This window comes from Brachyhypopomus gauderio, unplaced genomic scaffold (assembly GCF_052324685.1).
Source record: "Brachyhypopomus gauderio isolate BG-103 unplaced genomic scaffold, BGAUD_0.2 sc47, whole genome shotgun sequence".
NCBI lineage: Eukaryota > Metazoa > Chordata > Actinopteri > Gymnotiformes > Hypopomidae > Brachyhypopomus > Brachyhypopomus gauderio.
Window position 1 is genome coordinate 1,038,627 of NW_027506873.1, and position 15,697 is coordinate 1,054,323.

General features: G+C 41.3%; 1 protein-coding gene across 4 annotated transcripts; it reads right to left on the bottom strand.

The window, feature by feature from the left end:
• Window positions 1-1,341: 1,341 nt before the first annotated feature.
• hic2 (hypermethylated in cancer 2) lies at window positions 1,342-14,034 on the bottom strand. 4 transcript variants are annotated; one of them, XR_013124301.1, is made up of 3 exons: window positions 13,592-13,727; window positions 6,788-8,655; window positions 1,342-3,032 (listed from the first exon to the last, which is right to left on the bottom strand). XR_013124301.1 is itself a non-coding variant. In XM_076986611.1 (2 exons), the coding sequence occupies exon 2, from the start codon at window positions 8,624-8,626 to the stop codon at window positions 6,944-6,946; it is 1,683 nt and encodes a 560-aa protein (XP_076842726.1). In that variant the 5' UTR covers window positions 8,627-8,655; window positions 13,911-14,034; the 3' UTR covers window positions 5,135-6,943. The 4 variants fall into 4 exon arrangements, 2 of the variants coding, with proteins under 2 accessions (XP_076842726.1, XP_076842725.1); XR_013124300.1 differs by lacking the exon at window positions 1,342-3,032 and adding an exon at window positions 5,135-6,132; XM_076986611.1 differs by lacking the exons at window positions 1,342-3,032; window positions 13,592-13,727 and adding an exon at window positions 13,911-14,034 and having other exon boundaries at window positions 5,135-8,655.
• Between the last annotated feature and the right edge of the window lie 1,663 nt (window positions 14,035-15,697).

Sequence of the window (15,697 nt, forward strand, 5' to 3'; positions counted from 1 at the left end):
ATTTCTCTCTCTCTCTCTCTCTCTCTCTCTCTGAGAGCTGCGGTACTGTTCCATGTGAAAGGATCAATATGCAAAACATGCACCCTCGTACAACCACCTGTAGTGCTATTTCTTTTGGGTCTCTTGCCGTCGGCATGGGCAGACCGGGCCGTTACATTCAGCCCAGTGCAGGAGGGGAGAATGAAAGGAGAAGAATAGACTCAATGCTGCTGGACGGCCTCACGTTCTCTCCCACCCCCCAGCCCCCTCTTTTTTGAATTAATCCAGTGTCTAAGAGGCAGCTGCTGTGGTGATGGAGCAGAGACCTGGTCTAACACTGCTGGTTAAAAAGGAGAGAAAAAAAATATCACTTTTTATGCAAGCCAAGCTTAAAAAAAAACAACAAAAAAGCCTGAAAAGAACTATTGGACAGCGTGGACGCAAGTTTCAAACTTGGGGGTTGGGGTGGGGGGGACCTCTACTCTAAACGTGTCAGGCAATCAGCTGTGGCAACACCTGGCAAGCTTGTGCATTTCAAAATTTGAAGAGCAAATTTGCATGAAAGCAGCAGATGCCAAATTTTAAAAAGAGAGAAAACCAGCATCGCGGGCATCTGACTGCTGAATTGCCTTTCATGCATTCAGGGCTTCCTAACAGATCTGCATGTGATTCGGCCTTCTCACAGATGTGACTATAGTTAATCTATACTTAGCAGACGGGAGGAGAGTGGGGGCAGCATCATCAACATACAACTCATTGTGCCTGAAACTGACCCCATTCAGGGTCATTTGGCATGTGACACCACTTGAGGCGGGGCTAAACGGCCCCGTGGATTCAGCAGCACAAGGGCCATAAAAATGCCAACCCTCTATTCCCCTGGGGTAGGGAGGTGCTTGCTGGCCTCTTGACACACACTGGCAGGCCGGGGGGGGGTTGGGTGTCGGGCGAAATGGGCCAAAGGGCCTGGAGCATGGCGCATGCAGGCAAGAGGCTGGGACTGAAAACGGACATGGCTGGGGCAAGAGCGTGGAGGCAGCTTCTGATTGGTGGAGGGCACACTGGGGCTCCCAGATGGCAGGCGGAGGGCTGTGCCATGACTGGCTGGGGCCCCAGCTTGGAGCGGGTTCCCTCTCACCCGCTCATCATCAATCACCGGTGACCCCTATACTCCCCAATTCAACCCACACTCCTCAGAATGCCGCAACGTGGCCCGCTGGTGAGGTGTGACATGACTTACTGGAAACACAACTGCAACCGGTTTAAGACAATTAAGAGAAACAAATGCACAAGAAATGAAATACACAAGGCTCACCCACACAATAATTAAATAGATGAATCAATAAATGGAAGGATACTCAGAGAGGCAATTCTGATCAAGATTTTAATGAAAAGATTCTAAAATGACTTCTGGTAGCTGTACATTAAGACTGTAAGGACTGTGAAAGCCGAGATGAGATCACCTCTGTACATCGTATTCTATTCACATGACAAATCGAGCTGCGTGTAGCTCTGCCCTGAATACAAGGTGTGAGGACTGAAACGTGAAACCATGGTGTTGCCAGCAAACCATGTTCAAGGCTTCAAACAAACACGCACGCACACACAGTAATATGAACTAATAATTGCCAAGGTAACTTGCGTTCACTCGTGTGAGGTACACAAACACTTACAAGGGACAGGTTAATTAACACCATGTGGACTGATAGAGCCAGGCAATACTGGAGTTCTGGATTTACACATATGTGTACGCAACAATTTGTTAATGAACGGTCATATTAAAATATCCCTCCACCGAGATGGATACATTCCTTCCTGTCTGCACACTTGCAAGCAGAAATGTGAGATGGCAGCACAAACACACGGGGGAGGAAGTGGATGAAAGGTGTTAGTGCTGGCAGCACAGCGCACCAGTACAGGTGCAGCATGGCCCTGAGGGAAACCATGGAGCCAAAGCCCACATGCTCTGCACATGCTTATAAAGATGGCTTTGGTTTTTGGTCGGTTTGGTAACTTAAGGTCCGAGTGGTGGGTCAACACCTAGCAATATGAGATCATTGGTGACACTACACAGGAAATGCAGTCCTGTTGTGATGGAATACGTTATAGCAGCAAAAGGAAGATCATTCTTCGGTCCCGAACCTTTGAATTCACTTAAAGCTTTGAAACTAATCTTTCTTGATCAAGTGACAATTAAAGTAAGTACGTTCAACCGGTCTTTTGAAAGGGCAGGCTTAAGGGACCTCACGAAAAAGTGCATTTCATAAAGCTTAAAATATACGCTGACTCTAATCAAATAATGTGTCAGCATGCCATTTTCTTTAACTGAGGTGGTGTAGAAGGTAACGCATAGAGGAGTTCATTCTTACAAAAGCTTTGGCTTGGTTGGTCATTGGGAACAGGACCCACATCAACTCCCCCCAACATTTAAGGGGGTGGGGGGGTGGGGGGGGGGGGTGGAAACAGTTTGGAGCCTTGAACCATGATAGCATGACAACACCTCTGCCTCCAGGAAAGATTCAAAACACAACTCGAGTGCCTGTTACAGAATTCTAAAATGTCCCGTACAGTATTGACAAACAGGAGTTCACAGACAGGTGCATTAAAAAAACTAAAGAAAAGAAACCTTCAATACAGGGGGGAAAGAATTATCCAGAGAACACGCAAGCTTTGAGTGAGAGAAGGATCAGAAAGAGCAAAAGCTATCCAGCTGATCCTTTCACACGAACACTTCATGGGTCCAATACATTCCTGCTGCCTGCGTCTTCACAGGACTGAAGACGGGTTAGGGTTGTGTCTTTTTTTTGTCCTCAGTGTAATCAAAGTAATAAAATGAAGACCCTGAAAACACCATGTCTCACCCAAAGTGAACTTTTTAGCAAAAGTGGAAACAGGATAAAAAATAAATACATTCATCACTGATAATAAACATTTGATTAAAATAAAAAACATTTTAAAAGAAAGAAAAAAAGTGAACACTGTCGATAAGTGTTTGCACCAATGTTGTTGGAGGAGAGGCCAGTCAGACTGAAGTCGCTTCTCTCATGGACAACAGCCTGCTCAAAAAACAAACAGCAAATCACAACAAAATGAACAGCAGACAAGGGAAAGTGAGACACCCCTGACCCCCCCCAAACAACTCAACGTCAAGCCCCCCCCCCCCCCCCCCCCCAACACAATGTGTGACAAGTAAATACCCTAAATGGCTTAGTCTGAGGTAAACTGTGTAATTTGTATTTATGCTTATTTACACCTTTAAAACAATGAAGCAGCAGACAAACAAAAATATATCCTGACACTAAAAGGAATGACTTTCAAATGTATTAACACCAAACACCCTTTCAGCAGATCACACAGGCCAACGCAGGAGGGGTTGGACATAAATCACACAGCTAGCAGCTGACTGGGGGCTAGGTCTCCCGAGCCATTTCAAAACATGCACCTACTTCCATAAGGTAAGACACACAGATCAGACTTAGGGTTTTTTTTGTGTTTTGCTTTCAGTTTTAAGACAAACACCAAAAAAGAAACATGCTCAAACTGGCCTCTCCTCGCCTGAGGTCAGAGACTGTAAGGGTATATGTAAACAGTGAGATAATATACACAAGTATCTATAGGTCAGACAAGATGTCAATCATTCAAAATGTGCTTTGGTTTAGAAAATAGTCTGAAAATTTGGGTATGAGCTTTATCTTATGTTTATACACTTTATGCTTACAACTGTCTTTTTTGTTCTAAAACACTCTGGAAATTAAAAGTAAAATTATTTTTTTGTGTTTTTTTTTCCTTTTTTCTGTCCCTCTACACCCCCATCTTTTTTGAAGGCGTTGTTTGAAATTGGAACACACACTCTTAAAATCTATTTCATAGGAAACTAATGTTTTGCTTTTTTATCATTAAAATACAGAAATTGACACAGTATTGACACAGTCTTACAAATGTAGTTGAAAGTTCCACACTTCAAAATATGCAGAACTGTCCCTGAAATCTGAAGTTTTATTGTCACAGTTTGAAACTTCTGTCATCCTTTAACTACTCTTGACGTTCTTTCAGTTATAGCTCCAAATTCCTGGACCAAGACAAAAACACCTAACCAACACATTCCTTTTCTGACACTGACGCTGCATTGATTAAGTGCCGATATGTACACATGAGATCAATGGCGACTCTCCCCCCCCCCCTGGAATTCAATGCAGTCCATGGAAAAGGCAAATAGTCTGAAACAGCCCTCTTGAGCAGATACGAGTACATACACTGGAAGCAAAATAAATATTTGTTTTTACATTTGGATGGAAGTTTAATCTCAAATGTTGATACCACCTTGATGTTCAGTGTTCCCAGAATGTGTAAGCCTAGACTAGAATTTCCAATTGTGACTCACCCTTGGCACTGCAGTTTAGTCCAAGGCTGGGGTTAATTCAGGACCAGGAAGGTGGCCCTTATAGTAATATTACCCATGATAGTATTACCTATCAAATGGTATGAAGCCATGAGATTAACTCTTGACAAAATTGATTAAGTGAGCTTCAATTTCCTCAAACAATAAAAATCCAGATTTGTCTCCAGTGTAAGTACTTGGATCAGGTCAGATTATGTGTCTGGAGGGATGAACTCAGACAAAACAATTCCAGGAAAGAGATCAGTAAACAGTATTCAACTATTTAAAATTCTAATAGCTTCTCGCTGCAGTCATAAGTAACTCGTACTCAACTTTGGAGAAAGAACAAGATCAACTAAACCAGAAGGGAAACAGAAGGGAATGATTAAGACTCACACTGAAAAGACAAAGAACTACACATGGAATGTGACATATTGGGTTTGAATAAACTAAACCGCAATTAATTATGGACTACATGGCATCAAAAACATCAGCTGTGAAGTACGTGTACTTTCACTGGTGTCTGTTCTGTTCGTGTAACACTGAACCCCCAATTCAGTAAGCCAATACCACTATCAGCATTTCTGAATAACCTCTAAGCATTTTGATCACCACGTGTCAGCTGACTAAAGGAGGTCTTCTCGGCTGGGCATGAATGCAGCCCCAAAGCTTTTCTACACATGAAGAGCCCATGCAGAGTGATGCCTCCTCATTGACTGAGCTTCCTAAGTACAGTGGACATGTAACACAAAAATCTACATTCTCTACCCATTCATTCAATTTTCCTTTTTTCTTTCTTTCTTTTTTCCTTTTTTTTTGGTCTAATCTAAAATAAATTAGTCCTTCTGAAATCCTTTGTCAAAGTTCTTCTGAAGACAGAAGTAATGACAAAGTAACTCAAATGCACTACTGTAAACTTCAAAACCAGAAAGCCACCAGCCCAACAATCAACAGAAGTTACAAAAGAAGTTCATTGGTTTTAGTACAATGTCCAGTATTAACAAACATTCCCACAACATTGCTCTTTTTCAAAAATTAAAAGGAGAAAAATTTACTACCTTTCACCTGCAATGTTATTGTCCATATTTAATCTAAAAACTTTGGTAGGGATATTCTACAGGAAATGTTTGTTGGTAAGCCATTATTCCCCTTAATATTAATTTTCTCTTTGGATTTCACTGACATAAAACTTTTAATACTTTAAATACATGCGTTTAACAAGCTAGCTCCTACTTTAATATGTTTAAAACTTTGTAAAACTTTAAACATTTGTTGAAAGATGGGCAGGTTAGAACTACTTTGAAAGCCTCAACAAACATTATATGTCTATATTTAAAAACCCCATTATTTTCATCAATTAATGTATTGTTCTTAAGAATTAAGAGGTAGCAATGTGACAAGTCTATAAAATAGACTTGTCTATTCAGTGAAGGGAAATCCTACAGACGAAACTGAAAAACTACAGTACCAACAAAATTTTAAAGTTCAACATTCACTAAAACCAACCCTACCCCATCACCCAAGTCACCTCACCATTCTGTCCCTTCCCAAAGAATGACCAAAAGGACTTCCAGTTTAACATTCACAGAAGCATAACAATAAGTTATCTAAAAACAAGTACCATTCATTTTGGCTTTTCTTTGAGAGTAAACCCCTATATATTATATGAGTAAACAACACAGCTTTAAAAGGACACCCAAGATCGCTCACATTCTCTCCCCCGGGTGCAGAAGAAACACAGTAGGGTATGTTTGACTCCACTCACTTCTCAGCCACAACTGAAAAGCATAACCAGCAAATGGTCCATCATTAGTTCATCATGTACCATGTACCACAAATGCTCCAGCATTTCTCTAGGTTTAATGCAGCAATACAAGCTGAAGCTGTATCAGATTGAGGATTTGTGTTCATGTCCAGAAATACCTCAAGACACTATGGTATGAAAGCTCTGTTGGACCCTGTTCCCCATCTACAACTAGACATAGCCAATGGGCACATGGTACAGACTAGAAATCTTGTGAATATGTTTGGTTGTATATGCAAAGCTTTTCTAAAACACCACTATAAAGAATGCAGACAAGCCACTTGGTATGTCTTGCAACGCTTTCCTTGAGATTTAGAAAGACTAATATGTCATAACCAGTAAATTTCCATCATCCTTTGAATTAAAAATGCAATTTTAGGATATGACAATTAGAGGCTTAATCGTGTAAAACACATTCTGTGATGTACCTTCGGAACCCTCGTTCGAAGGAAAGAGATAAAAAATAAAAAGAGAAATGCATTTTTGGGATATATAAATAAACCAAGCAGACTAAGACATAATGAAACCAATGCATAGACTGGTTTGTAGTGGTCTGGCAATCCCAAGAGAGAAACAGCATTAGTACCCCAAGCGTACATGCAAAAACAAACAAAAAAATTAAAACATACCAATTATTTGAGAAAATTACTGTTTCAACTGTTGGGGCTTGTTTGAAACTGCTACTCCTGCCTTCCTTTGGGTCACCAATCATCTTCACAGAAAAAGAGGTGTGCGTTGTACTGAAATCTTTTTGCTGCAGGTCTCCCGTCCCGACCGTCTTTGGTTTATGATGGGGAGGTGTGCATGCGCAGGTGGCTGATGAGGTTGCGCTGCTGCGTGAACTTGCCCCCGCAGAGCTGGCATTCGTAGGGCTTCTCGCCCGAGTGCACACGCATGTGCTCAGTGAGGCGGTACTGGCGTGTGAAGCGCATGCCACATTCCTCGCAGGCGAAAGGCTTCAGGCCCAGGTGGCTGCGCATGTGTCGCGTCATGGTGCCGCGCTGTGTGAACATCTTGCCGCAGATGTTGCAGGGGAAAGGCCGCGTGAGCCAGTGCGTCTTCTCGTGCTGCCGCAGTGTGGCCGGGTCCTTGTAGCTCTTGTTGCACACAGTGCAGGAGAAGCGCCGCGCCTCGGCGCCGTGAGCCTGCGCCACCTGCGACGACAGGTCCTCTGCCTCGCCCTCGTCCTCCTTCGGGTAGGTGTCCTCCTCCTCCTCTTTGATGTACAGCTCCTCCTCCGTGTGGGTCTCCACATGGGCGTTCAGCTCGTCGGAGCTGGGGAAGCCTTTGCCGCAGGGAATGCACACGTAGAGGTTGTCACCGAGGGCCGGCTCAAAGCCCTCCTGCCGGTACATGTAGTTGGCGCTGCCGCGACCACCCTCACTCTCACTTTGACCGCTCTCCTCACTCTGTTCCTGACCGTTCTCCAGGCCCTCCTCCTCTTCCTTGCACTGGAAAGGAAGGTCCGAGTTGACGGCCCCTCCAGCCACGTTCAACCTCTTGGTGACCCCGTTGGGCAAGGTGGCCCGTACACCATCTTCACTTTTCACCTCGCCCTTGATTTGCCGCCTTGGCCGCGTCCCCTGGCGGGAGCGCTTGTGTTGTTCGGAGTCTGGAGGATGCTGGTTCTCCTCACATTCTCCACCTTCACCTAGTTCCATAGGCTCTCCTCCAGCAAGGTTCTGTGGGTTGGTGGTTATCTCATCGAATGAGGCACTGTTGGCAGTGGATTCTGAGGCAGACTGAGGTGATTCTTGTGGGATGCTGCTGGGACTGACCTCTTCAGTAGCCGTGCTCCCTGAAGGGCTTTTCTTGGAGAGGTCCAGGCCTAGTTCCAGAAGGCCAGCGCTGCTGTTAACAGGACCATTGCTCCCATTCTTACTGGTCGAGGGACTGAGGGAGTTAGCGGAGTTCACGCAGTGGGCTTTCCTGATAAAAACCTCATCCTCAGACAACTCATCTTTGAGTAGCTCCTCATGCCTCTTTGTCTTTTCATCATCTTTAAACCCTGAAATTTGGCTTGGGGGGACCGGTGTGGAGGACAACCTTTGGTTCCGTGGTGTTCTTCCATTGGTAGGGGTTGTGGGTTTATTGTGGAGAGATCTTCCATTGCGTTTGAGTTTCTTCCTGCAGAGAGCAGCCAGGTCATGGAGCTGGAGGTAGCTTGCTGCTGTTAGGAGGGCATTAAAATTGTGGTCGCTGACCTGATCTGAGGACAAAAGCTTGCCAGTGTAAATAAAGTCTAGCACCTGACGAAAAACCGACGGGTTGACCATATCTGTGTCGAGGTTAATTAAGTTGTCGTGAAGGATGAGGGACTTGAAGTAAATGCTACTGGCAGCCAGGATATTCTTGTGTGCGCGGAAGAGGGCATTTTCCACCACTATAATCACATCGCACAGGTAGCCTTTGGCTCTCTGTTGGTTTAGCTGCAGCAGCAATTGTTTGGCATGATTTGGCAATTCCATTTCCGACTTCTAATTCTGCACCTACAAACCTAAAAGAGCAGAAAAAAATGGGGGGGGGGACTCAGTATGCAGTACATTCCATACAACAGACGATATGTATGACTGTCTAAGCACCGATCATAAAACAGATGTAAAATTCAATGTTTATAAATAAACATAGTCATCAAGCAGGGCCCTATAATGGCAACAACAAAATTCATAAAAATTCCTTAACCTTAGACTATCTACCTGCTGCCCTTTACTACGAATATGGAATACTGGGCTTCATTCCCTGTTGCTGGCATTACAAATGCCACTGTGGTCTTAAAATCCTGAAAACACCAGTCCAAACACAAACACAGACTGAAAAGGACGGGAACAGTAACATGCAACATTTTTTTCTCTCTTCAGCCTTCTTAAATGTTTCTACCACCAGCCATGAATGCCAAACTCCAGGGTCAGACTCTTTGTTGCAGGATGGGGGTTGGGTGGAGAGGCCAGCGAATGGCTCTGGCTGGGCTTGCACGAAGGACAACATGAAATTCGAGCCAGAGGGATCACCAAGGGTGTGGTGGGAACAGGTAACCCAGCAGCCCATCCACCAGGTAGGCATGCCCTGGCTTGCAACAGAATCCTTGCAATGCTCAAGATAAAGGTTTTGTCATTCAGCAGGAGTATCATTATTGGTTGTGAAACCTTTACAAAATACCCACACACAGTATTATCCCACCAATGGATAACAAGACTTGTCCACACTAAACAAAACAACGCCACAGATACTACAGAACTCAGGTTGATTGGATCTACAACTTATTTATTAATAATTTTGACAATACAAAATTGTAATGTCAATGTTGATGCAAATGCAAAATCCTTTAAACACAATTAAATGGAACCACACAATATTCCCAGACAATCTTTCCATTTGCTGTTTCCATCTAAAATGGTACAATAAAGAACAGAATTCATGTAATTGTTCTTCCCCTGGATTATTTTCCTGCTATCGGCCCATGTGAATGCTGAATAGTAATGTTGAATGGTGATTCCCTTTTAAATTCTCTTTCTAGGACTATCCTGAAGATCGCTGAATTTGCTTATTGTCCCTGCAAGCTGGAACCTCATAAACAAGACTGTCAACCCTTTTCTGTATCAGTGGGTAACACGGATCACGTGTCAGGAACACTACATTTCAAATAAATATGTATTTAGTGAATGTTTAAAAGTGTATGCACATTTCACATGATAACCCATGGATGTGAGGTCATTGAACTGCATTTATGCTTGGGGTTATGTCATTTTGACAAAAAAAACTAGGTATCAAAACTTAAAGCCAACATGAGGTCATCTTTGCAGGCTATTTTTAAATTTAGAATCCAGTATTGGATTAATTCATTAAAATGAGAAAACACATTTTATAAAAATGCTAAAAATATTTGAAAACCTTACCAAGCACACAAATACCATTTCAAATATGTCAACACCATAAATGTCTGGAACCTTAAGATTTAAGCCACACTTAAATCTAAAAGGTAATGATAAAATATTTCTATACTGTTTCAGTAATTGTATTTTTCATCAAACCTGTACAAATCCATAGACTCCAATATTCAAGTATTAGCGCTTTTATATAGGTCTGAGTAATATTATATTATATTAATATTATATTAAAAAGGTTTCTGAAACAGCTTCTGTCTGCTTGTTACACTAAAACCAGTGCTAACCTAGTCAGAGTGATGCCATAACTCAAAAGGCTTCTGGCTTGGGAGAGGGAGCAGAGTTTAAGGATTGTACAGATAACAGTAAACCACATCTGTTTGACCAAAACTCTGCATCGCATCAAGCCCTGAACCTGTAACCTTTTGCCCCACAAAACGCACACACACACACCCACCCAAAAACGAAAACTCAAAGGCTAAGTTTTAGAAACTGAGGAAAGCATTTATCAGCGCGCACACACACACACACACACACACACACACACACACACACGATAAGGTTGCTGCTGAGTCTTTTTATTGCTCCATGGACATTCCTGCCCCTCCTCAAAAATGACCAGCCTGCTCCGGCCCATAGATGAAACGACTGCTCTAATCAGGGAGATTGCTGCCTACAAAAAGAAAGAGCTGAAGTGCAGAAAAAGAGGCTAGTGGAAACACTAGTAAACAAGTCTGGCAAGGAATGTGATTGGACTTGTGAACAACTTTATCCAATGCCACATGGCTCAAGGCCTTGATTTATTGTCTTGGTTATAAACCACTTTTGCAGTTCTTATGAAAGATGACAGTGGCTGTAGACCTGCAACCAACACAGTTACTGCGAGCTTGTACCACACACATCTGTCTGCCCTTCGCTATTTATCAGAGAGAGTAAGAACAAGTGAGATAGAGGCCAAAGTATTGCCTTGGAGTAATGGAGACTTTGTTTAAGATATAAATAATGGCCATGCCACAAAGCTACAGGCCTGGAGCAAAAGTGTAATCACATGATGAGACTATTTGTATGTGAGGAACATACATGCGATCCTGCAAGTTACTTAAATAATAGTATTGTTACCATAAAGTTATGAAAGGTGCATTGAATTACGCACAGCTTAAAAATAACTTCAAATTATTCCTCTTTAGCTGGAAGATCACAAGGTTCCCAGTGTTGAGCTAGTTCATGTATATGTGATGGGCTAGAAAACGGGCCCAAGCTGTCAAACATGGAAGTCAGGTGAAAGCCTGGCAGACATCTATCCCTGATCATTCTGCTTTATTCAAATAAACACTGCCTGAATGAAGAATCAGCTTGCATTTACATCCTCGAAATCCAACATGGCTTTTGAGACTAAATTAAACCAACAGATAGCCTTTATTATTTCCTTTGGTCTTGCATGTTGAGTTCTGGGTCTGATATTGTGACGTGAATGCCTAAAACAAGATTTCTCCCTTCAAACACCTGGCTGCACTGCAATCAACACGTCAGCTTTGTTATGCCAAATCTATTTACAGAGCATTTATCAACCACAAAGAATTTCACTTTAAATTTCACTTTATCTGTACCATCTTGTCACTATGTGGGAAGAATTTATCTAAACACTTCCTTCAGAAGATAAAAAAATTACATATTAAAAATTAGTATGAAACCTAAAAACAATCAAATGAAATAAAAATCCATTGGAGAGCAAATACAGTCATACAGGGGAAAAAATTGTTATGTGTCATAGATCTGCAATAGGACATGGTCAAAATGGCACAGCAGCCCTTGTACAGAGAACCTCTCTTCCCTACAGCAAACATGCGAAGTATGTGGGCAAGCTGAGCCCCAGGGATCTTTCACTAAAGCAGCAGCGCTAGCAGAAAAATTAGCAAAAATGGAGAAGAAACACAAATGTTTCAGTGCATTAGTTACTCCTGTTAGTACCAGTCTAATCATTGTGTCCTTATTCAAGCTCAGTGTTATTTGATATAGGATGTGTCCATACAAAGTTTCAAGCTTAAGTAGTAAAAGAAACTTTGTGACAGAAATACATTTAACAATATTTTTGAGCCACATACACTACCCAAATTAAAACACTCAAAGTGTTCACAATACAAGAAGTATTTCCTGTGATCACAGTTCATGTTGCTGAGATCTCTGTATGTGGCAGGTACTACCATTCTAACTTTTTGCTACCCGTGCATATGAATTTAGTGGCCAATTCACAATCCTTACTAGGACGTGGTCGACATTGTAATAAATCATCAGTCCTGATAATACCCCAAAACGAAGAAAAGGCCAAGCGAACCATCAGCGGTTAATGCTATTGTCAAATACGAAAGCCATCACTAGAATAAATCCAAAGTGTACATCTCTTATGGGGAAGGAACCTAAACAATAAAGTAAGTGGGTACACCTTCGGATCGGTCTCATTCAGAAAAACTGTCAAACAACAAGGGCTAGTGCCTTAAAGACGTGCAATAGATCCTCGCAGAGGGAGCGCTGTAAAACAAGTCCCCTCCCCCTGTCCATTAACATGGATGAGAAAATGTTCATTCAAGAAATCCAATCACGTACAAAATAAGGAAAAACCTCAATTATGATTAGAGCCACAAAATAATTCATCGTTTCTGTTTTTGCCTGAATAGATATCCCAGCTCTCTCTTCTTTTGGGAAATGACCCAGAAAAAAGGAACAGTGGCCGTTCAAAAAAGAAAAAAAATAGGATCGAACGGTAATGAGATGTGTTAAAACCAGACAGGTTCATTGTAAGCACTTTGCTAAAGAAATAAAAACAACAGAAATGAACAGACACGTCTGCAATTGCATCCACATGCAAATAGAATCTACATCACATTTAGTTAAATAAAAGACATTGTTTTACAGTACTGCAGCCAAGCTTTTAGCTTAGATTTGCAAAACCAAACGCGCAAGACCAGTCCGGAGGAATATTTCCAAGTTTTTCATTAGGCCTAGGTGTTTTTCAAATAATAATAGACAAAACAAATGACAGTTGGTGGCAAGTTCTGCGATTACTTGGCAAGATCATGCACGAATCCATGCAACATATAAACACAGAATGTGGAGACAACACGAAAAGAATTATTGTTTTTCGTGTAAAGCACGACAAACACCAGTGTTACCAAATCACCCCGATGCACGACAAACACCAGTGTTACCAAATCATCCCGATGCAATATTTCTTTTTTATAACAAATATAAAGGACATACTGCTCAAAACGGCTCGACATGAAATACGTTGCGAATTATTCCATAACATTTGAAAACCCTGTTTATTTACGCTAAGTGATATGGCACATTGCTCCTACCCAGCTATGCTGGCTGGGTGGTGAGTACTAAACAAGAGAAGCCCCGTGGGTGCGCGAGAAGACCAGTATGGTTGAGCAATCTGTGTTTCGTTTTAAAGAAGAGGCTTGTCGTAGACCGTCTCGCAGAAATGGCTTTGTCATATTGCAATGGTTACATTTCACGAAAATAAAACTGCACCAGTGATAAGAAAATATATACCTTAAGAAATCGACCGAAGCTCTTCAAATAGCCATCCTGTTTTCTCATCTCACAGCTCTCCGAGCGCCATCTTGCAAGCTTGTGACGTTAAAACTCCTCACCCCTGACCCAAATTTGAATAAAAGCCAGCAAAGAGGGTGAAAAAGACCTCTGCCAGCCAGAAGCCACGAATTTGCTTAAACGCCCGAGGCTTAGGTTAGCCTGTGCTAGGAAATATGGACTTGTAATGTTTCCAGAAAGCTGCCGCATAGACGTTGACCAGTCTTATATGTCGAAAATGGATTAACATAGATACATGGATAAATTAATGCAAACATACCATAATATGACTTCTCGTTGAATTCAGTACTTTAAGCAGTTGTCACGCATCGCTGTCAGTCGTGTCTCCATCCAGGTATGGCCTGCATAACTGGCCATACTAGAATGCTGACTGCTTTTACTGTATGGCAAAATTACCTGCAAGCAAACATGTGTCAACAGTAATCTTAACTCCAATGTGCCTTCCATACATTTTACATAGTTCTTTGTATCCAAATTAACCCACACATCACAGGCTACTGAACTGCGTATCCACAGTGTAATTAATCAGTAGCTATGAATTTTGCCGTCTGTCTTTTTAGAATTAAAATATGTTAATAAATATTTAATGCAGACCAAAAACTTTATACAAGTCATTAATTATAAGACTCTTATATGTTTATATAGAGTATATTTTATTCGTTTTATGTTGTATAATTGTATTACTGTAGTAGAATAATCTTTGCCTGTGTTTAGATTCATAGATTAGATTTAATGAAAACGTTCATGAACTTAATAACAATATGGTAACTTTGGTTGTTGTTGTTGTTACTGTGAATCCATTTAAAGTTTAGTATTGTAGATTGGCGTGTCCCTGTTCCATTACTGGAGTGCTAGTGTGGTACTCAGGTTAGTGTCGCGTTGTCGAGCTGGTCAGCTAAATATTAAGTACTTCAGAATAAGAACGTGGTATGCTAGAATTGAGAATGTAAAATAGGTGTTTAGGGTTACAGTGCGTGATGTGCCACCTTGCCGCTCAGAAATGCATAAATGGGACCGTAGTGGTGTTACCAGAGGGCAGACTTTAAAGTGAGTGTTCTTCTGCCACCTAGAGGGCATAAATAAAACCTTCATCTTTCGTAAAATGTATTGCTTCTGTCTCCACCGCCTGCATTTAACTTTCTACTTTTATGTGTGTATGTTTTTCATAGCTGGTATTATTATTAGCTCAGTATTAGTAGCTTTTTATTAGCTACTTAGTATTAGTAATTATTAGATAGTAGCAGTCTAATATTTCCATATTATGTGTTGATCTGACAATCACGCTGACCTTACACAAGCAAACAAACATAAACGCCACCCGCATATGAAAGCCACTAATACAGATTTATCTTAGCGGTGTTCAAGTCCACTAGATCCACCTTCCAAATCCTAATCCGTCACACGCGATAGATTTAATTTTTGTCTTCAGAAGTGCTTGATTAGATAGGTGAGATGTGTTAAATTTGGGAGAAACCGCAGGAAGACGAATCTACAGGAGGGTTAGCACCTACTGGTCTAAAGAATGAGAAGAGGATTGATCATTATTTTTTTCATTAACAATTACCAATAGAAAGTGAATCATTTCAAATTACTATTCTATTATTACTATTTTTATTTGATGACTGCCATGCTCATTATCTGATAAGCGGTATAATTTTGCTTGTGAACACATAATAATGTTGTTTTTATATCAAACATTTTGAATATGAGATATGTGAGAAATATGTGTAGAATGTGATACAAAATAGAAAATGTCATATGATTTTTTAATATGGGCTTTTGAGATTAACCTCACTGGCCCCTACTATTATTATTTTTTCATCTTGGTGTAAACAAAGGTTTTGTCCAGCAATTTTACTTGTCATATCTAGAACTCTCTGTAGGCTACTAAATCATCCTGAGGATGGTTATTGATTGATAACTAAAATAGTACATTCATGTCGCTTACTGTACAAAACTTTACATGGTTAACTCTGACCATCTTTCATTGCACAGAGAAGTTAGTGTTATAACAGTTATTGTTATAACTATGTACCTAAGACTGGG